The sequence below is a fragment of the Enhydra lutris genome, unplaced genomic scaffold, assembly GCF_002288905.1.
Source record: "Enhydra lutris kenyoni isolate GAN:26980312 unplaced genomic scaffold, ASM228890v2 scaffoldscaffold92, whole genome shotgun sequence".
Lineage (NCBI taxonomy): Eukaryota > Metazoa > Chordata > Mammalia > Carnivora > Mustelidae > Enhydra > Enhydra lutris.
Window position 1 is genome coordinate 523,627 of NW_019154176.1, and position 21,176 is coordinate 544,802.

General features: G+C 53.3%; 1 protein-coding gene and 1 long non-coding RNA gene across 5 annotated transcripts in view; one reads left to right on the plus strand and one right to left on the minus strand.

Moving 5' to 3' along the window:
- The window catches only part of LOC111162406 (protein kinase N1), a 20,612-nt gene extending 7,470 nt beyond the window's left edge, over positions 1-13,142 (minus strand). Inside the window, exons 1-9 of one of the 4 annotated variants that reach the window (XM_022526815.1) lie at positions 12,928-13,142; positions 8,293-8,596; positions 6,991-7,142; positions 5,747-5,882; positions 3,002-3,147; positions 2,508-2,721; positions 1,519-1,713; positions 743-852; positions 506-649 (exon numbers count right to left, since the gene is read on the minus strand). In XM_022526815.1, the coding sequence (XP_022382523.1) occupies positions 506-649; positions 743-852; positions 1,519-1,713; positions 2,508-2,721; positions 3,002-3,147; positions 5,747-5,882; positions 6,991-7,142; positions 8,293-8,596; positions 12,928-12,948 (1,422 nt within the window). In that variant the 5' untranslated portion in view covers positions 12,949-13,142. Of the gene's footprint in view, positions 1-505; positions 650-742; positions 853-1,518; positions 1,714-2,507; positions 2,722-3,001; positions 3,148-5,746; positions 5,883-6,990; positions 7,143-8,292; positions 8,597-9,563; positions 9,619-11,860; positions 11,918-12,749; positions 12,822-12,927 lie in introns of those variants that run through there. The other 3 variants (XM_022526816.1, XM_022526814.1, XM_022526813.1) reach the window with 3 other exon arrangements.
- On the plus strand, positions 12,872-15,339 carry LOC111162407. Its single transcript, XR_002641576.1, has 3 exons — positions 12,872-12,917; positions 13,726-13,966; positions 14,882-15,339. It is a non-coding gene; the product is annotated as an uncharacterized LOC111162407 (long non-coding RNA).
- The last annotated feature ends 5,837 nt before the right edge of the window (positions 15,340-21,176 follow it).

The following is a 21,176-nucleotide window of genomic DNA, read 5'->3' on the forward strand; positions in this document are numbered from 1 at the left end:
GACTGTCGCAGCTTGTGGGGAGGGTAGTGCTGGCTTCCTGTGCGTGCAAACCAGGGACGCTTCTCGAAATCCCACAGGGCAACTAAGAGTGATATGGCCTGTTAGGGTACACCTGTCCATAGTTCCAAGGGTTGGGTACCCCGATTTAGACCTTAACCCTGACATCACTACAGAAGGAATTTCTATCTATTGGACTGTAGCTCTGGTAACAATCACCCTGACATGTCGCCAGGCTTTTCTTTTCTTTTTTGGCTTGGTAAAATTTTGTAATTTCTTTTTTCTTTCTTTCTTTTTTTTTTTAAACTTCTTCCCTTGGAACAAAACCAATCCCAGCTTAAGTGGTGTCACTGACATGGTGACATAACTAATACCAATTACTAACTAGTTACATGTATTTTTTTAATCAAGGTTCAGAGACCAATCCAGAACAGATCTTCCCCTTCCAGCAAACTGGGAGCAGGAGATGCAGCAAGTGTTTTCGCAAGGTCAGGGGTCAGGGCTGTACCTCAGCCACCAGGCAGCCCTGGGGTTCCATGTCCAGCTGCACTTCATGCCTCTCATTATCCAAGAAATCCTCCAACTTCAGAAATTTGAGGGCACACAGACCCCGTTGGTCCCGCCAGAACACGGCCAACTCCAGTTCCCGAGCCTCGAGGGAGAGGAAGTGAGCCATCATTGGGGGTGCCCAAGGTCCGGAACCTTTCCTCCTCCTCCAGGCCCTGCCATCCCCCACCTAGCTCACCCTTTCCAGCTCCAGAGTAAAGCTCTGGTCCCAGGCATTGGGGCCACACGGCTTCCATGATGTCTGCCCCACCACGGTGTTATCCAGCTTGAGCACAGTGCTAACCTCGCCTGGAATGAGGGGAGGGGAAGGGGTGTCAGAAAATGTTTGGAGTTGGGGGGAGCATAGCTCATATCTTAGTAAAGAAATCCCACCCCCCATATTACACTCTGCCATGCGACCCTGATCAAGCTTTATGGTTCTGCCTTTCACCTCAGGTGTTTAACCAACTTCCAGGGGATTTCTGCATACGGTGTGAGGTAGAGATCCAAATTCACTTTTACTTCATATGCAACTTCCAGCAATATACTCCTAAGAATTTACCCTGGAAAAAGGCATGCAGGTATACACTGGGAGGCAAAATGCTGCCACATTTTGGCCATTGTGAATAATGCTGCTAAAGACCTGAATGTCCAGATATCAACTCGAGTCCGTGCTTTCAACTTTTTTGGGTACACACTCAGAAGTGGGATCGCTGATCATAGGGTAATTCCATGTTTAAGTTTTTGAGGACCGCCATAACATTTTTCACAGTGGCTGAACCACTTTACCTTCCCAACAGCACTGCAGAGGGGTCTCATTTCTCCACAGCCTCCCTAACACTTGTATTTTTTTTTTCTTTTAAAACAATCCATCCTACGAACTGGAATATAACAGTTTTTTAAAAGTGTTACGAGTGTGTGACATCCCAGGATCCCCACGGCATCTCATCCCTCCAGGGCTTAACGCCCACTCACCGGTGTTCTCGGCTTCCACTTTGAGGCTATTCCGGCCACTGAGGCTTCCACTTCGGCTGTAAAGGCCCCGGGCTGGGCGGCTCAGGAAGGTGGTGCGGCTGTCAGGGGTTCCGGGCCCCCCAGCTGGGGGGGAGGGGTTCCAGGGGATAGTCTCTGGAAGGTCCTTGCAGCCTACCACACGTACCTCCAGGGTTCCTGAGGGAGGGGCAGGCTCAGGGAGGCCCACAGGTAGGCCAAGCCAAGGGGAGGGGACTGCAGGGGAAGTGGGCATGTCCAGAAGTGGCCAGCATATAGGTGGGAGTTGGTGAGGGACAATCAGAGTGGAGCAGGGAGTCTGATCCTAGGATGACTGTGCCCAGAAGTGAAAATATGGGACAAAGGGGAGGGGGCGAGGCTGGGGCAGGCCAGGCTGAGGAGGGGCTCTGAATGCTTGGGATTTAGTGACAGAAGATAGGTTTAAGGCATAGGTCAATGATGGAGGCAGTGAGGAGCCAGGTTGGACTAGGAGGTTCAGGGTAGGACTCAGGGAGCTGACCTGAGGTCCGAGATGGGGGCAGAGGCCTTGGGTAAGGCTGGTCTAAGGCAGAAGTAGTGGCTGAGGGGTCTAAGGAAGGAGGAGCTGGCTGGCTTTGGGGGCAGGGGGCAGATAGTGGTTCAAGGCTCAGGGTTCTGAGAGTGAGGGGTTGTGGGACTGGGCTGGAGGGCTATGGCTGAAGGAAAAATGTCCAGGTATGAAGGGGTAGTGATGGGGACATGGTGGGCATAGGGGCAAGAGTTCAGAATCAGAGGGCAAGCTGGGGCCAAAAGTCCAGAGTGCATGGGGCCCAGGGCTACAGGGTTGGGGTGAATAGAGAACAAAGGAATAGTAGGATGGGAGTCCAGGAGTAGGGAGAGCAGAGATCTAGGTTAGGGGGCCTCAGGACTTGGAGGAAAGGTCAAGAGTACAGAACTGCGGACGTGGGGTATGGGTGGCGTAGGTAGGGACCCACCTGTGAGGGGTGCGGGCTTGCACAGGGTGCTATACTGCGTGGGGGGGAAGGGCTCAGTCAGGCGAGCACTGAAGGCTGCGGACGAGGCCGCAAGAAGCTCCTCACGCAGCAGCCGCCCCTTCGGATGGTCTGCCGGCACCTCCCCGAGCCGCCGCTCCAGCGCCTCCCGCAGCAACCCCAGCTTCTGGTTGGACTCCATTAGCTTCTCCTGGGCCTGTAATAGGAGAGACAGAGTGGGGCTGGGGTGGGGCCTGGCTAAGTCTCACCGGGCCCAAGCCCTCAAATCTTCTGGGTCCTATCCCTGGGCTCCCCAGAAAGCTAGGCCCCACCCCCTGGCTGATGCCCACCCCTGGCCGAGGTCCCGCCCTGCGGAGGCACCGCCCCTTGCTGAAGCCTCACCCTTAAGGCCCTTGCTGCCGATTCCTGCCCCTTTGCTGGGGTCCAGCCCCTCACCGAAGCCCCACCCCTCACCGCCCTGAAGCCTCACCCCTCACCTCGCTGACCGCCTTGCGGTCTGGGGTCTTGGCTGCACTGAGCAGGCGGAGCACATTCTTGGCCCCCTCGGCCACAGCGTGCTCCACTCGGAAGTGATGCCTCAGTTCCTCAATGCGCAACTCCACGGCCCCCAGGTCTGGACTCCCTGTGGGCGTTGGGCGCGAGGTGGTGAGGCCAGCCTAGAACCCAGGTCCAACCACCCCAGCCCCAGACATGCACTCATGCACAGGGACGGACACTGGGGATAGCTACACCACCACCAGAATGCATCACGTTTTTCCCACGCGACGGGTCACGGTCAGTCAGGCACATTCCCACAGAGATGCAATCGCTCTTTTTCCAAACACCCACAGGGACCATCCCAGGGACGGAGCTGGGCTGTCATACAGGGACAGTCATATACACAGGTACACCATCAACACAGGGTTAAAGGACAAACGTGTTGGCAGGGTCCCATTTCATCACCAGGGTCTGTCACAGGGACACTGTGGGCATTTGGACAGCCAGAAGGAGATAATCACACAGGCACAGGGACACATGGAAGCAGAATGGCCAGATCTATCAAAATCACAAATGAAATTGCCCTTTGATTCAGCAATCCCAGTTCAGGAACTTTATCCCACAGAAACACCTCTGCACCTGACACGTGTACATGGTATTCACTGCAGCTTCTTTCTAGGAACAAAAGATTGGCAATAACCCTGTTTCTTGCAGGAGGAGTCCGGGTAAATGAATGTGATCGTCCACACCGTGAAATATAAAGCAGTTGTGAGCACAAGGGCACTGTCACACAGAGATCATCACACTGTCGCTCACAGGGTAACAGTGGCATTACCGCTTTGTCACCAGTGTAGGCACCCTGTCACCCACAGGTGGAGGAACACACACTCTCACAAAGATACAGTCACACTGCGACACAGGGACATTGTCACATGGCAGAGAGACATGATCGCAAGACACAAACATACTCATGGGAGACATTTACACCGTGGCAAAACTCCTGGGGCTCTAACTCCGGCCCCGGGATAATCATAATCACACTGGCACGTGGATAAGGCACAGGGACAGGCAAAGAAATGCCATCACACTGTCACACATGTGGAGAGGCACCCACAGGCACAGAGACCCAGCGTTGCAGGGAAACAGACTGGCTCTGTCCCAGTACGAAGTCCCAGGGATACAGCCATGGCCCAATATAGGATGGCCACAGTCACCCAATGGCACAGGGATAGCCATAAGGACACAAGAGGCACAAGGCTGTGCCCACAGTATCCATGGCTGTAGGTTCCAAGGACAGTCCCCCTGTCCTGTATATTGACCCCAACTCAGACTGTGGCACTCAGTCAGAGAGAGCCACAGTATCACTCACAGATGCGTGACACTCACCTAGGCACCAACAACACAGACACAGTGTTACAGCAAACCTCGTGTCCGTACGCATGTCGTCTTACAAAGACAGTCACACTCTTGCCCCTTGGCCTGCTGTCACATGTGCCCAGATAGTCACCAAGACTCTTAAACTTAAAGGGACAAAATTACACCAGTAATCAAGGTTACGATGTCACCCAGAGGCACAGGGACATGATCACACCATCATATACAGTCACTGAAAAGCCCATGTCAGTATTCCCAGCACAGGTGAGCAATCACATGGAGGCCTCCCCTACCCCAAAGACACACACACTGTCACAGAGTTACAGACCCCACTGCTACGGGCTGAATGTTTTTCTTTCCCCCAAATCCACATATTGAAACTCAACCCCTAATGTGATGGTATTAGGGGTCAGGAGGTGGGGCCTTTGGGAAGTGATCAGGTCCTGAGGATGGAGCTCTCATAAGGGAGGCGCTCGGAGAGCTCCTCTACCCCATCCACCAATGGGAGGATACACACAGCAAGAAGGCAGCTGTCTGTGAACCCAGAAGAGGGCTCTGACCAGACACGGGAGTGGCACCTTGATCCTGGACTGCCCGCCTCCAGAACTATGAGCGAGACATTTCTGTTGTATAGAACTGTTGTTACAGCAGCCTGAATGCACTAATACCCACTAACAATTCATAACGCTCTGTTGTGGTGACATACAGAATGCTGTAGTTCCCGGGCCACACACACAGCCCCTGGTCCCCACGGTCAGTGTCCCCCCAGCAATGGCACATATGAATAGCATGGCCTCTGTTGCCCTCGCACAAGTCACGATCCTGTCACAAATTCATGTGGACAATTAGCTTAAGGCGCCCCCGGGCATTCACATAGACACACACATGGAAACAGACACGCCTGGTGGATGCCCACAGTTCTACACAACTGAGGCCACGTGACAAGGCAGCCACCTAGTCCAGGGGCCCACAGTTTCTTCTCATGAGGAGCCGGGGGTAGGTATTTTCAACTCTGTGGAACTTGTGGGCTCCGTGGCCCCCACTTGGCCCTGCTGCTGATGGGCAACAGTGGCCTTCAGAGATAGTAAATGAATTGACATGGCTGTGTGTCAGGAAAACTTTATTCACACCAATAAAAAGGCAGGGGCGGACTGGGTCCCTGGGGTGTGGTCGGCCAGTAGACCACCTAGTGCAAAGCTTCCATGGGACAAAACAGGAAACAGGCCCAGGGACGGTCAGGAATGGGTTTGGGTCATCCTGTGAGTCACAACAGCAACCTCCCTGCCTCAAGCAGCATCCCCCTATGGGGCCAGGAGCTGAGTCCTGAGTGGCAGGACGCAGGCTAGACTATGTTGGGGCAAGGGGCTCACCTTGGGCCTCATCTGGGGCTGCCTGGCTCTCCAGCTGGCCCGCCTGCAGGGCGCGGTGAAGCTGCATGCGGATGATGTCTATCTTGGTCTTACTGTCCTGCAGCATCTGCTGGGCTGTCAGCAGCAGTTTCCGGTCCTGCAGGTGGGGAAGGGCAGTGAGGGGCAGGCTGGGGAATGGGGTCTGACTGCTGGCCTTCTATCCACACTGCGCAGGCTCTGGTGACTGTGTCACAGGGGAGGATGTGAGGGTGTGATAACAGGGATATCCGTGCATTCCCAGGTGCCGAGGGGAGAGGCAGCCCCCAGCACTGGAATCCCTGCCACCTAACAGCTGGATAACTCCAGGTGAGCCAGTCCTCCTCTCTGGGCCTGTCCCCTCATCTGCAGCGAGGGGAGTACCAACAGTATCGTCTGCCACCGGGCTGAGGGTTAAAGGAGCTAATCTGCAGGCAGGGCTCCAACCCATGCCTGGCATCAGGAGGCACTCTATTTGTCAGCTGTCAGAATGGCACATATACGTGGGTGAGGGTCCCCGGGGGAGGGTGGGGCCCTGACTACAGCCACATCGGGGAGTCCGGGGGGACAGGTGGGTGTGGGAGACACCAGAACTGGGCAGTGGGGGTGTCTGTGTGACAGCTCCAGTCTCTGGGTGTGAATGTCATGGTCTGTGTGTCTGTGTGTCCAGGTGTGCTGTGGGCCTGTGTGTTATATGATGGGCTGTGTCTCTGCGTCTAGAGGAGGCCAGGGTGGCTATCCTCCACGTCTCCCAGTGCTGTTACTGCCGTCTCTCCGGATGTCATGATAGGGCACACGTTTACCTAAGTGTTGATACGACCCTGTGTGTCTCTAGATGTTGCTCTGACCGTGGGGGTGTCTCTGGATGTTAGGATGATAGCATATGTACATTCAAGCATTGACCTGACCACGTGTCTATGTGTCAGAGAGAGGCCACCAGCAGAGGGTGAAAGTCGCCATGACTGTGGACATCTCTCGAGTCTCTGGGGTAACTGGGTATTGGGGGGATAAAGTCTCTGCCTTGCGTCTAACACCACACACAGCCATCCTGTTTCTCATATGCCCCCACAAGCTGCCCACATCCTGGTCCTGCCTCCAAGTCACCTGTCAGTCCCTCCATCCCCAACCCCAAGGGTCTCAGTTTCCCAAGGGGCAGACGGATATAGGTGGCTCCCCGGTTCCCACCCCGCAGCCCGTCCTCTGCTTCCCAGTGAGCAAGCCGCTCTTACCTTGGTGCTGCCGTTGCTGTATGTCTGGATCATGTTTTCTGCTCCCTGCTTCACCTTCAGCTCGATGGCCAGCTGCTTCTCCAGGCCAGCCACACGGCTCAAGTTGGTGGCCGAGCAGGCCTGGCTACCTGCCCCGGGGGACTGGGGAGCATCTAAAGGCGGGGGGGGGGGGGGAGGCAGGTGGGACAGAGTCACAACAGGCCTCACCTCCATCTGCCTAAGAGGCTTTGCCCAACTGAGAGGATCCACCCTCTGCCCAGCCTGGGTTCTGCCCCCAAAGCCAGGGAGAGGAGGAAATGAGGGCCAGGGCTCAGAAGATCCCCCCTTCCCAGCCCTCCCAGGGAAACATCCTCAGCTCCAGCACAGGACCAGCATGAATGAGTGTGGACAAGCATCCAGGTGTACATGAGTCCTTGGTGTTGGTGTGACTGTGTATAGGAGCCCCCAACTACTTCCCTGGCTGTGTGGGAGTCTGTGGGTTTGGGTGTGGTCACGTCTATGCCCACAGGGAGCTGGCGTGGCTGAGTATGTGTCTCCCCAGGTGCTCATGTAACTACATGAAACGGCAGGTGTTACTCAGCATGACTATGTGCGGTCTGGGTGCTGGGGTGACCCTGAGCACATTTCCAGCTGTTGGCAAATGGTCCATTCAGGTCTCCAGGTGCTGGTACGGCTGTGTCTGCACCGGGTCTGTCTGGGTGTTGGTACAGTCTGACCCGTGTGTCCCTGGATGCTGGCACGGCTCTGTGTGTGCTGGGGAGCGGTGTGACTGGGGGAAGGGCGGACCCTATGTGCCCAGCTCATTGCACCAGATGGTCTCTGAGCACGGACATGACAGTGTCGCTCTCCAGCTGCTGACCTGCCACAGTGCTGTATGGGTGTCAACGGAGTCTGCAGGTCTTGTCCGACTGTATGCAGGAGCACCCAGCTGCGGCTGGGACCATGTGCGTCTGTAAGGGTCAGACAGCTGTGTGGGTGTGAATCCCGGGGTTGGTGTAACCATGTGTAAGCGGCTCTAGACACTGTCTGTGTGTCACTGTGACTGTGTGTGCGTCTCTCTGGGTGCTGGGTGGCGGCGTGGAAGTCTCTGGGTATTCCCACGACAGCGTCTAGGTCCTTGGGTGTTGTCTGGGTGCTGGTGTGACAGTGCAGACCTTGCTCTGGGTGTTGGGTTTGGTGTTTCATCTGATCGCGTGTCGAGGCTGGAGGCTGTCATGACCTGGCATGTCTCCCTGGGGATCCGCAGGGACAGGGCTAGCCTTGCTCCCAGAGACCACAGTGGAACCCCCAAGCCCCGCTCACCTCGGGCAGCAGCTGCAGGGTCGGGCAGCACCACATGGGCATGCAGCTCCTGCAGCTGCTGGTGCAGCAGGTCAAGGCGGCGGGAGGAGCCGCGCAGCACCAGCTCCACCGGGCCGAGGCTGCGGCCCAGGTCCGTGGTGGCCCGCCGAAGGTTCTCAGCACCCTCCTTCAGCTTCAGCTCCTTGCGGATCTCGCGCCGCAGCCGCTCCCGCTCTAGCTCCAGCTGCTGCTGCACCCCAGGAGCCGCCAGGTCAGCACCTGCCAGGCCCAGCTGCTCCAGCAGGGACCAGCTGCGCGGCTCGCTCTGCAGGAGATGGAGCACAGTCAGTGGGGCTGCGAGTCCGGGGCAGGGCATGGACCACCACACTCAGCCAGCTTGGCCTGGCCTCTTCCTGACCTGGGTGCTTCCAAGATATAAACTCTGGCCCCCCAAAACTGAGAGGTGAGACAAGGTCCTGACCGTGCTTCCTGAGTACCCCAAACAGTGAGGTCCCTACTATAGGGCCCTCTTCCTTCCATGTCCCCTCAGCCTAGGGGACCCCATAAATACAGTCTTGTCTCCCTTCATCTATTCCTTATACAGTAGAATTCTGGAGGACAGGCCCCATTATGTCACAAGTGTGCCCCCAAACTAGGAGGTCTCCAACTTCAGGCCCTATTTCCCATTGCCCCCCCAAAAAAGGTCCTGAGGGCAGACCCCCTCCCTTCTGTTGTCCCCCTAAATTAGGCGGTCCCGAGCATAGGCCCCAACTCCCCTCTACTGTCCCTAAAACCAGGTCCCAAGGGCAGGCTCCATTTCCCCTCTGCTGTTCCTCAAACAAAGAAGTATCAGGGTAGGTCTCTGCTGCCCACCCCCCCAAAAAAAACAATAGGCCTGAGATCCAGAAAGCAGGCCCTTTTCCTCTCTGCTATGCCCTCAAACTGGGAGGTGCCAAGGGCATGCTTCTCTTCCTCTGCTATAACCCTAAACTACGTCCTAAGGACAGGCCCCATCTCTCTCCTGCTGTAACCTCAAAGTAGGAGGTCCTGGGACAAGCTCTGTCTCCCCTCCTCTCACTCTCTACAACTAGACCCTAAAAAGCAGAGCCCTGTCTGCTTCCTTCTCTATTTCCCCGACCTGGGAGCGTCAAAAAACCCCACATAATTTCATCTTCAAAACAGAAAACTCCAAACCCATCTCCTCCCCTTGGTCCAAAATCAAGAGAGGGCGGGGCCTCCGGCCTGTGTCACTGGGGTCCTCTTTTCCCCCCAACCCCGACCCCAGCCCCCACCTCCAGCTCCTGGTCCAAAGGGGGATTGGCCTCCGCCATCCTGGGTCCCGGCTGAGGGCCCCGCCCTCTTCCTGAACCTCAGCCCTGCCAGGGCCTCTTGACCGCCACTTCCTCTTTCCTGCTAGCTCCCAGCAGCCCCTGCGTGGGGCCAGCTCTGGGGCTCTGGGGCATCTAGGGGACCTTTTCCCTCAGTGCCCTCTTCAGTGTCTGCTTCTCAGGAGGCAACCAGGGATAGCCCCCGCTCTACGTCCTAGGAGGTTGCTAAGGTGCACACACACCTCGCACGCTTACTGGTGTAGACATGGAGACCAGGCTCCCTTGAGTGTATACAGGCTCCAGGGGCTGACCTACAGGCATGTGCACAAAACACAGGCAGGCAGATGCGTGCACGCCCCTGCGCCCACCCCATGTACGCTGATATGCACATGCCGGCCAATGAGCGCTCCTATGGGCCGGCTCCTTCCTTGCAGACGCAGGCCGTCCCAACTTCCGGCTTCCTCTCAGTCCGGTCACCCACCGCTGTGACCACAGCTGGGGCCCACCCAGGCCAGGGGCACCTCCCTGAGGCCTATATCATGAGGAGACAGTGCTGGAGGGCTGGGGTGAGGGTGCCCACAAACCAGTAGCCCAATAAAGGCCAAGTACGACTATTAATAAGACGACCAATTATTGTGAGCTCCACCTAGGTCACCTAAAGCAGGTCCACAAGGTGGGTGCTGTTATCACCCCATTTTCAAGACAAGGAAACTGAGGCCTGGAGTGGTGACATAACTTGCCCTGAGGCCCCACAGCCAGCAGGAGGAATGGCTGGGATTTAAATGGGGAGTGCCCACAATCTGATCACCAGCTAAGCGTCAGGCCTGGCACTAAGTGAGAATCCCCACTGGGTGAACCCATTTCACAGATGAGAAAAGTCTTTGTTGGCTCCCAGCCAACCTGGAGGGCAGCTGCCCCCAGCAAGGTTTAGCGCAGGTCACCATCCTACCAACCCATCACACGAATCCCAAGCGGCTGCCACAATTCTCCCCCACTTTCCAGGCAAGGAAACAGGCTGAGAGAGGAGACAGCTGCAGTTTGGGGCGCGGGGTGTGGGGGGCAGGTGGAGTGGGAGTGGTGATCACCAAACACACCTCCAGGGGCACCAGGCAACAACCAGAAACATTTTTGGTTGTCTCAGCTGGCGGTGGGGAGGGAGTGCTCCTGGCGTCTGTTGGGTCAAGACCGGAGAGCCTGCTCCACATCCTGTCGTACACAGGACAGCCCCCCACCTCAAAGAATGATTCAGCCCCAAATGTCAATAGTGCTGAGACTGAGAAACCATGCATTAAAGGACAGAGACTCACACCCAGGGCTGCTGACCATGACCACCATAAGGACTGCCTAGCAGCCCTACCTGCAGAACACAGGCCCATCTACACCTCTTCCTTTGGACAATGAACACCCTCGTTGATGAACATGCCGGTTTTTCTGGCGGCAGAACCGTGGCTCAGAGAGACAAAGGCACTGGGTCCAGGACACACAGTGAGAAAGTGACAGAGCTGGAATTTAAACCCATGTTCACCTAATACTACTAGCTGGTGACCAGACCTCACCCACCACCCAGCCCCATTCCATCCCTAGCGGGCAGAGCAGGGGACAGCCAGGATCAAGCCAGCTCAAATAAGGAAAGTCCAGGCAGAGAGGAATAGAAGCTGAGGCCTGAGAATACCCAGAGTGGGGGGGGGAGGGAGAGAAGGGAGTCCCAGCCTCTTGGGTTCTCTTCCCTTGGGTGACTCACTCCTACCCAGAGGGCAGGGGTCACCCAAAGGCCAGCAAGGCAAACACATGATCAGGAGCCTGGCCCAGCCTTGGAGAATCCTTGCTCCCCCACCTCCCACCATGGCACACGGGACCCAGGTCCAGAGGGTCCATCTCGCAGAATCCCCCCCTTCCCAGAGCAGCCAGAGACCTAGACCCTCATGTCCGGAAATTTCAATGCTTTGGGCGTTTCCGGAATCCGGACAGGACATCCGTTTGCCGGACACAGTACAGACAGGCATACGTCGGGACAGACAGAGGTACGCGGTGGCAGGCCCAAGCAGGCACAAGAAAGGGATGACCAGAGGGGGAAAGAGTGGGGAAGAGATGGGAGGGGGGACCACAGCACAGGTCCAGCCTCATTCCAGGAATCACAGCCTCCACCCGGGTCATGTTTCGCACATGCTAAGTGCATGCATGAGCCAGAGGAATACTCTAGAGCCCTCCCAGGGCTGAGGGTAGAGGCAGAAACCCCGGCCCACCCAGCCCCAAGGTCTGACCTTATGTGATCGGCAACACCAGATACGCCCAGCTCCACGGCAAGGCTGACAGGCCATCAGCAGGACTGGGGTGGGGGACAGGGGAGCATGGGGGGAGACACAGAGGGGTTGGGGGCAGGTGCAGAAGGAGACGAAAACCCAGTTACACAGCAACCACAGGACAACAGAGGGATTTTGAGGCACTGAGGGCATCAGTGCCACACAATGTGCCTCAGATTCTGAACCAAAGCTCAGGAGTCACTGAGGCCTTGCTTGTCACAGATGTGGAAGGTGAGTCCAAGGCTGTGATGTTCACAAGGTGGTACCTGGAGAACCTGGCTGGTGGCAAGTGGTGCCAGGCTGTGTGTGTTTATGTGTGTGGGAGGTGTGACCCAGACCTGCCACCCATGCCCAGGTTGGGTTCCAGGTACAAGAGAATCCCCCTCTGGGATAAGGTTCCACCTGGCAGCCCTGAGCGTAGCCATGTGGGTCCCCCATTCCTCAACCTAATGAGGTGACTCTAGCACTTCCTCCAACAGGTGCCAATCTGCGTGGCGTAGGGACCATCATAAAGCTCAGTCTGGAGGCGGGGGTGGGGTTTGGGGGGTGCCAGAGCTTTGTTGTGAGGGGGAGGAGCACGGACTGAGCGGCCTCCTCCCCTCCGGGCCACTGCGCCAGGCACCTGCCCCAGGTGGAGTGGCACCTGCCGGAACTGAACGCGGGGGGCGGGGTGGTGGTGGAGGAGGGAGTGCCGCGTTGAGAGGCGGGTGCGACAGGCACCGGGACGCACAGCCAGTCACAGACACTCGAGTAGCGCTTCCGCCGCTCCCCCTCTAATTCTCGGGGAGGGGCGGAGCGTGGGGGTGCGGCGGGGGCCTTCGGAACCTCCCCGCTCCCCCTCGGTGCGTACCTCCACCTGCCGAAAAGTGGACAGTGCTGGCTCCACGTTGTCGGCCCAGGGAGGGGGCACGGGGCGCTCGGGAGACCCCCACCTTGGCAGCCCGGGCCCCGGGGGCCCCGGCAACGCGCGGGCGGGTGTCCCCTGCGCTGGCCGACCGCCGGACGGCTGCGGACACAGGTGCGCCTACCTGCACGGCGTCGCTGGCCATGTCCTCGCGCCGCCCGCCAGGGGTCCCCGCGCGGAGGGAGGGGCGGCAAGAGGAGTGCGCGTGCGCCCCGCGCGGGGCGGGGAAGGGGCGGGCGCGGCGCAAGCCCCCGCCAGCGCGCGGCCCGCTCCGGCCTGCTCCGCTCGGGCCCCGCCTGGCCAGGCCGCCGCGTCCGCGCGCCGCGCCCTCCGGCCCCAGCGGCCGCCGGGCCCGGTCACGTGACCACCGAGGTCGGCGCCCGGGGAGGGGGCGGGGCCGAGGGGGCGCGGCTCCCGGCGGCCCCCGGGGCTGCGGGGTCTTGCCTGCAGGCTTCTCGCAGCCGGCGGCTGAAATCACCTCGTCTGCTCCCCACGCCCTTGCCTGGTTCTGCATCCTCACTCTGCCCAGGGGTCCCCGATCTGAGCGCGCGGGAACCCGAAGAAAAGACTGAACCACGTTAAAGCGGGGAGTGGCAGAAGCCTTTGGGCCTTCCGGAGCCCCTCTAAAAACAAGAACAATATGTATCTCTCCGCCCCTCCTTTGCAAGCTCGGGTCTTCTGGGAAGGATTCCCCTATTATCTGGGGACACGCTCTGGGCAGATCTGGGTTCAAATTCCAGCATCCCATGCTTGGGGGAGCTCCAAAGTCCTAAGAGCGCCTCATCTGTGAAACGGGTTTTATCCACCCACCCCTCAGTGTTGACAAACTTAAATGAGATCGTGCATGCCAAGTGTTCAAAACACAGTAAGCGCTCAATAAATGTTAGCTGTTATCATTTTTAATGTTATTTGCCGTTGTTAGGAAAATGGCTTGAATCCCGACTCCTTCACTGACTCGCTGTAAGATCCTGTGGCTGCTGAGCCTCAATTTTCTCCGTTGTACAATGCAGACCTAGTCTGCAGAGCTGTTGCATGCAGGTGGAGTTCCATAGATGCAGACTTGTGCCCAAGCGGAAGAGAATGGAGGCCTCTACGGAGCTTCTTCGGGGTCTCTAGAACGTGCAGCTTGGCTCTTGGCCAACCCGCACTCCCTTGGAAACCCGGTGAGTGAGCCAAACCTTGGTCCTTGGTCCCCGGGGCTCGGGGCGGGGAGCGCTCCCTGGCGACTGAGCCTAAACACGGGCGCCCTGCAGGGACGGGCCAAAACATAGAGGGCTGAGGGAACCTTGGTTTCTCCCCCCCCCCACCTTTTTCTTTTAAATTTGGAGAGTTTTAAACAGAGAAAGAAAAAGGAGAAGGAGGAGGAGGAGAATGACACCCATCCAGAATCTGCGCACTTCTCACCCCTTCCATGGACCTCACCTGGTCTGGTCTCATCCCTCACCTGGACCAGCACAGGAGCTTCTTCCCAGGACTCCCAGCTCCGCCCTTTACTTTCTACTTTATTTTCCTCACAACAGCCTAAGGATGTCTGTGAACTCCTGAGTCAGGTCCTGTCCTCTGCCTAGATCCCTCCATGGCTCCCACTTTCTTTAGAGTAAAAGCCAAAGTCCTGCCTGAAGACCACAGGCGCTGCACAATTTACCTCCTTCACCTTGCCATTCCCCTCTTCCCCTTGCTCACTCCATTCAGCTATACCAGCCTCCTGGCTGCCCCTCGATTATTTATCAATTGAATTAAAGCACCCTTTGAGCTATTTCTTTTGCTCCCAATTTACAGATGAGGAAACTGAGGCATACATATCCCCAAGACTTTGACAATTTAGGTCTCCATTTAAGTGTCGCCTTCTCTGAGAGACCATTCTATACCATAATATTTATTTAAAATATGGTCTTGTTTTATTTATTTAAACCGTGACTCCTCTGAAATTCCCCAGCATTTGGCTTATGCTCGCTCAGTTTTTGTGGGATGAGTGAACACACACAGGGGTGAGGTGTCAGGAGAATCCCCAGTTATGGAGCTGGGGTGTTTACAGCCCTTGTCCTGTCTTCTAATTCTTCTGCCCATCTGTTTTACAGGTGGAGAGGATGTGGCAAAGCCAGGCTCCAAGCTGGCCCAGGGATTAGGCCACTGTGTTCAGGGATGGGCTTTCTGCTGCCTGCCAGGTCCCAGGCTCCCTCTTCCCTGGATGGAGCTGGGGAACCCTGCCAAATTCTCGCTCCAACCTTCCAACATTCGTTTATTCAGTGAATATTTATCGATGCCCGCTGGGGACTTTGGTGGCACTGGAAACAGAGTCGTGCTCAGGCTTGAAATAGGGAGACCAAGGACTTTTTGTGCAATCTCAACCGAATGTGATAACTACACTGGCGCCTCCCTGCAGCTGCCTTGGCCCCTCTCCAGGCTGCTCTGGGGCCTCGGAAACCCTGACCTGTTCCTGGTTCTCTAGAGGTCGTAGGAAAAACACCCACCCCTCACCCTGGTCTACAGGGTAGTCTTTTGTTGTTGTTGTTTTTAAGATTTTATTTATTTATTTGAGAGAGAGAGAGCATGAGAGGGGAGAGGTCAGAGGGAGAAGCAGACTCCCCGCCAAGCAGGGAGCCTGATGTGAGACTTGATCCCAGGACTCCAGGATCATGACCTAAGCAGAAGGCAGTTGCTTAACCAACTGAGCCACCCAGGCACCCTGTCTACAGGGTAGTCTTATCAGGCCTGTGCCAACCTGTCCAGCCACATCCCCCTGTACTCCCATTATCCCTATCCAGCAACACTGGTCTTCCTTCTGTTCCTCAAATATTCTCACTTTACTTCCAACCACAGGGCCTTTACACTGGCTGTTTTCTGGTCTGGAATGTCCTTCCATCACATCTCGCAAGACTAGCCTTTTCTGATCATTTAGGTCTCTGTTTAAATGCCACCTCCTCCAAGAGACCTTTCCATACCCTGTCATATTTGTTATAAATATGGCCCTGTTTTCTTTATTTTAACTGTCACTCCTCTCTGAAATTGCTCAACATTTGGCCTATGCTCACTCAGTCTTTGCAGAATGTGTGAGTGGACACGGTGTGAGGTGTCAGAAGAACAGTATCCCAAGACAGCCCATGCCTTAAGGAGGCAACTGCCCCACTGTGGGAGAGGCAGAAGGGCTGGCACTAAGGACAAATTGGGACAAGGGTGGTAAAGATGAATAGGGTGTCTGACTGAAGGAAAAGCAGGGCAGTGTCCTAGAAGAAGGTGAGGGAGAGCCTGAGATGTCCTGATTCTTCCCCTCATCTCCATTCCGTGCCCCTCATCCATACCACTCTGGTCGGATGGTCACCGCCCCTCAAAAACACTTATTCCTATTATTCCTCATCCCTTATTCCAGGGCCTTTGTACTTGCTGTTCCCCTCTGCCTGCCGTGTTTTCCTTCTCCTCTTGGCATCCTTTCTTCTTCATTTCATTTCCATCTTGGCTCAAATGCCTCCTTAGAGAAGTACTCCCTGACTGCATCTCCACCTAAAACAGGCCTCACCCCATCTCTACTAAACTCTACCCCTCACATCACTCCATTTTTTTCTTCCTTGCAAATTTTAATAGATTTTACTCTATTTTCTTACTTGTCTGTCTCAATCAGGATGTCAGCTCTCCAAGAACAGGGATCATTGTCTGTCTTGTTCACTGCTGAGTCCCCAGCTTCTAGAACAGTGTCTAGCAACGGAAAGTGCTGGAATAAATAGCTATGGGATGTACAGGTGGTTGAACAAGCAGAGCATCATGGGGTATGGCTGGAGGGTTTAGTGCTGATGAACCTGGAGCAGGAACAGTCTCCAGATACCACAGATGATGGGGATGGAGGGCCTCCAGCACCTCCCTGAAGTTCGAACTTGACCCTGAGGATCGTGGTGCTGCTGACGGATTCTTAGCAGAGGAGGAACTGAATGAGGATTCTTTCTCGAAAGGCTCTTTGCAAACCAAGTCTCCCACCAGCCAACTGGGGGTCAGAAAAAGAGACGGGAGTAGATTCATCTGATACCAGAAAGGCTAAATGTATCAACAAAGCTAAACTCAAAAACTTTGGGTTGGGGGGGGACAAAAAATAATAAGTAGAAAAAAATGATACAGGGGCTCCTGGGTGGCTCAGTGGGTTAAAGCCTCTTCCTTTGGCTCAGGTCATGATCCCAGCGTCCTGGGATCATGCCCGGGATCCTGCTGCATTGTGCCCCAAATCCAGCTCTCTGCTCAGCGGGGAGCCTGCTTCCCTTCCTCTCTCTGCCTGCCTCTCTGCCGACTTGTGATCTTTGTCTGTCAAATAAATAAATAAAATCTTTTTAAAAAGAAAGAAAGAAATGATACAGTTTGATACTGCTTATAGCAATTACTGAAAAACAGAAAGTGAAACTATGTATCAAGTTTATTTAAAAAGGGGGGGGCAGGGAGAAACATGTTCTGGTGTGCCTGGCACCCACGATGAGGTGAGTGAGGTCATCTCCGTTCAAATCCTGGCCCCACTACACACACTAACAGTATGATTCTGCGATTCTGGGCAAGTTACTTCTCTGCTCTGTGCTTCAGTTTCTTCATCTGTGAGACGGGCTGATAGAGGGGCACCTGCCCTCATAGGGCTGCTGGGAAGCTTAAATGAATTAATTCTTGTAAAGCACAGAACGAGGGGTCAGTTCAGTGTCATCCTTTTTTTTTTTTTTTTTTCCAGTGTCATTCTTTTTATTTAGATGGTTGTTTCTGCAGTGGGGCAGTCAAGGGGAAGTGGGAAAGTGAACATAGGTGACTTCCATTTTAACTATAAGGTGTGTCTTTTAATTTTAATTTTTGATTGTTAATTATTTTGATTGAGGCACAACTTACATCTGGTGAAGTGCACAGATCCTTTGGTGTGAAGCTCTGCGATTTTTTTAAAAAAAGATTTTATTTATTTATTTAAGAAAGACAGAAAGAGAGAGAGAGAGCAGGGGGAGGAGTAGAGGGAGAGGGCAAGTGGACTTTGCACTAAGCGACCCAGGGTTCCATCCCACCACCCTTAGATCATGACCTGAGCTGCAATCAGTAGTCAGAAGCTTAACCAACTGAGCCACCCAGGTCCCCCACTCTGTGAATTTTTATATATGTATGCATATACATATATGTGGCCTGTGGCCACCATCTAGTCTTCTCCCCTGTTGCATGCATTTGACTTGTGTTCTTTGCCAGGCAACCTTAGGGAAATTCTATCATCATAGATTAATTTTGCCTGTACTTGAACTTCGTACCACATGGGATTGTTTTGTGATTTTTTTTTTAAGATTTTTTTTATTTATTTGACAGATCACAAGTAGGCAGAGAGGCAGGCAGAGAGAGACAGGAGGAGGAGGCAGGCTCCCTGCTGAGCAGAGAGCCCGATGGCGGGACTCGATCCCAGGACCCTGAGATCATGACCTGAGCTGAAGGCAGAGGCTTTAACCACTGAGCCACCCAGGCGCCCCTGTTTTGTGTTTTTTTTTTTAAATATTTGTGTTTTTTTATGCCTGGATTCTTTCACTCAACATGTTTTGTTTTTTCTATTGAAATGAAATTCGTGTACCATAAAATTTACCTTTCTTAAGTATACAATCTGACTGATTTTTCAATATATTCACAAAAACATGATTTTTATTAATTTTATTAATTTTATTTATTTATTTTTCGTAATCTTTACACCCAATTTGGAGCTCGAACTCATGACCCCGATCAAAAGTCATGCTTTTCAGACTGAGCCAGCCAGGCACCCCAAGAACATGATGTGTTTTTGAGATTCATCCATAATATTGTATATATCAATAATTTATTCCTTTTTATTTTTACTGGTATGCCAGGATATGGATGGACCACAGTTTCTTCTTTTATTAATAGTTAATTATGTATGTATGTATATATGAGTGTGTGTATGTATTTAATTGAATATAGTTGGCATAAATATTATATTGTATGTAATATTAATTTCAGATGTACAATATAGTGGCTTGACAATTATATACATTATGAAATGCTCCCCACTGATGAATAGTTACCATCGTTACCATACAAATTATTGTCTATATTCCCTATGCTGTACTTTTCGTCCTGTGACTTATTTATTTTAAAACTGGAAGTTTGTGTTTCTTGATCTCCTCACTTATTTCGCCCATCCCTCCAGCCCCTGCCCCTCTGGCAATCACCAGGTTGTTCTCTGTATTACTGTGTCTGTTTCTGATTTTGTTTGATTGACTCTTTTTTTAGATTCCACCTATAAGTGAAATCATATGGTATTTGTCTTTGTCTGACTTATTTCATTTAGAATAATACCCTCTAGGACCATCCATGTTGTTCCAAATGTCATTTTTTTTTTCTTAATAGATGAGTAATATGCCATTGTCAAGGGAATGGATAGGGGCACCTGGGTGGCTCAGTCGGTTAAGCATCTGCCTTCAGCTCAAGTCATGATCCAAAGGTCCTGGGATGGAGCTCCACATGGGGCTTCCTGCTCAATGGGGAGTCTGCTTCTTCCTCTTCCTCGGCCCCTCCCCCCAGCAGGGATGCTTAACCGACTGAGCCACCCAGGTGCCCCTATCCATTCCCTTGACGATGAACATTTGGGTTATTTCCAGTTTGGAGTCACTGGGTCAGACCACAGTTTCTTTATCCATTCACTATTGTTTTGGGTTTTTAAAAAGATTTTATTTATTTATTTAAAAGAGAGACAGAGAGCGTGAGGGATGGACATGTGGGTTATTTCCAGTTTGGGGTTATTATGGAAAGAACTTTCCTTGTTCGTATCTTTTTGGGGACAGTAAGTGTTTCATTAACTGTTAGATCTGTACCTAGGAGGATTGCTTAGTCATGACGTCATCATATTTAACCCATCTCATCTGGAGTGATTTTGCCCCTCCACCTGGTGAACATTAGCAATATCTGGAGACATTTTTAGTTGTCACTACTACTGGCATCTACTGGCTGGAGACCAGGGATGATGTTCCACGTCCTACAATGCACAGGATGGTCCCACTGGGAAGAATGTTCCAGGCCAAGTGCCAGTAGTGCCAAGATTGAGAAGCCCTGGTTATGACAAACTGCCAAATCATTTTCCAAAGTATTTTTCCCATTGCACATGCCTGCTAGCAAGTGGATGAGAATTCTTGGTCATGCCAGAGCTTCTTTAGCCCTTGGTTGTGTCTGTTTTTTTTTTTTTCTTTTTAGCCATTTGAGTGCTTTTTCTTTTCTTTCTTTCTTTTGAGTGGGTGTGCTTTAAAATAGTTTATATCTTAAAACAATTCTGAAGTGAATCAAGCCAATATGACAAAGGTTAACATTTGTTTATCTTGAATGGTAGATGTACTTGAGGAGGATTTGATCTTCTCTGGCCTTAAAATTGGTGTTTTGTTTCTGAATAGTAGAAGCTCCCCCTGGCTGCATGGGGGGAGGTGTGCTGGGGTATTTTCCTGTTTCCCCAGAATTTTGTTAACCTTAAAAATAAAACCAGCAGGGGCGCCTGGGTGGCTCAGTCATTAAGCATCTGCCTTTGGCTCAGGTCATGATCCCAGGGTCCTGGTATCCAGCCCTGCATCGGGCTTCCTGCTCAGCAGGAAGCCTGCTTCTGCCTCTCTCACTCCCCCAGCTTGTATTCTCTCTCTCGAGGTCTCTCTCTCTCTCTCTCTCTTTTCTGTCAAATAAATAACTAAAATCTTAAAAAATAAATAAGTAGAACCATCAGTTATTTTAGCAGCAAAATCAGTTTATTTGGCAATAGCAGAGAATTGTAATTTGCAACAAGCAAGCTATGGCAAACCCATAGGCAAGTCCAGAGAACAAGGTGGAAGAATGCACTTTCCTAGTGGAAAGAGAGAGTTGGGAGGAGCTATTATAGACAAAATTCCATTGGAATAAATTGGGAGTTCAAAGTGTAGAGGGTTTTTTTGTTTCTTTGTTTGTTTTACAGGAGAGGGGCAGAGGCGGGGAGAGAATCTTAAGCAGGCTTCAAGCCCAGTGCAGAGCCTGAGACCCTCAGATAATGTCCTGGGCCAAAAATCAAGAGTTGGAGGATTAACCAACTGAACAACGCAGGCACCTCTTTCTTTTCTTTACCTTCCCCCCCCCCTTCCTTCCTTCCTTCCTTTCCTTCTTCCTTTCTTTCTCTCTTCCTCTCTTTCTCTCTTCCTCTCTTCCTTCTTTCCTTTCCTCCCTCCCTCCCTTTCTTTCTCTTTTTCTCCCTTCCTTTCTCTCTCCTTCCTTCCTCTCTCTCTCTCCCTTCCTTCCTTCCTTCTTCCCTCCCTCCCTCTTTCTCTCTTTCCCTCCCTCCCTCTCTCTCTCCCACCCTCCCTCTCTCTCTCCCTTCCTTCCTTCCTTCCTTCCTTCCTTCCTTCCTTCCTTCCTTCCTTCCTTCCT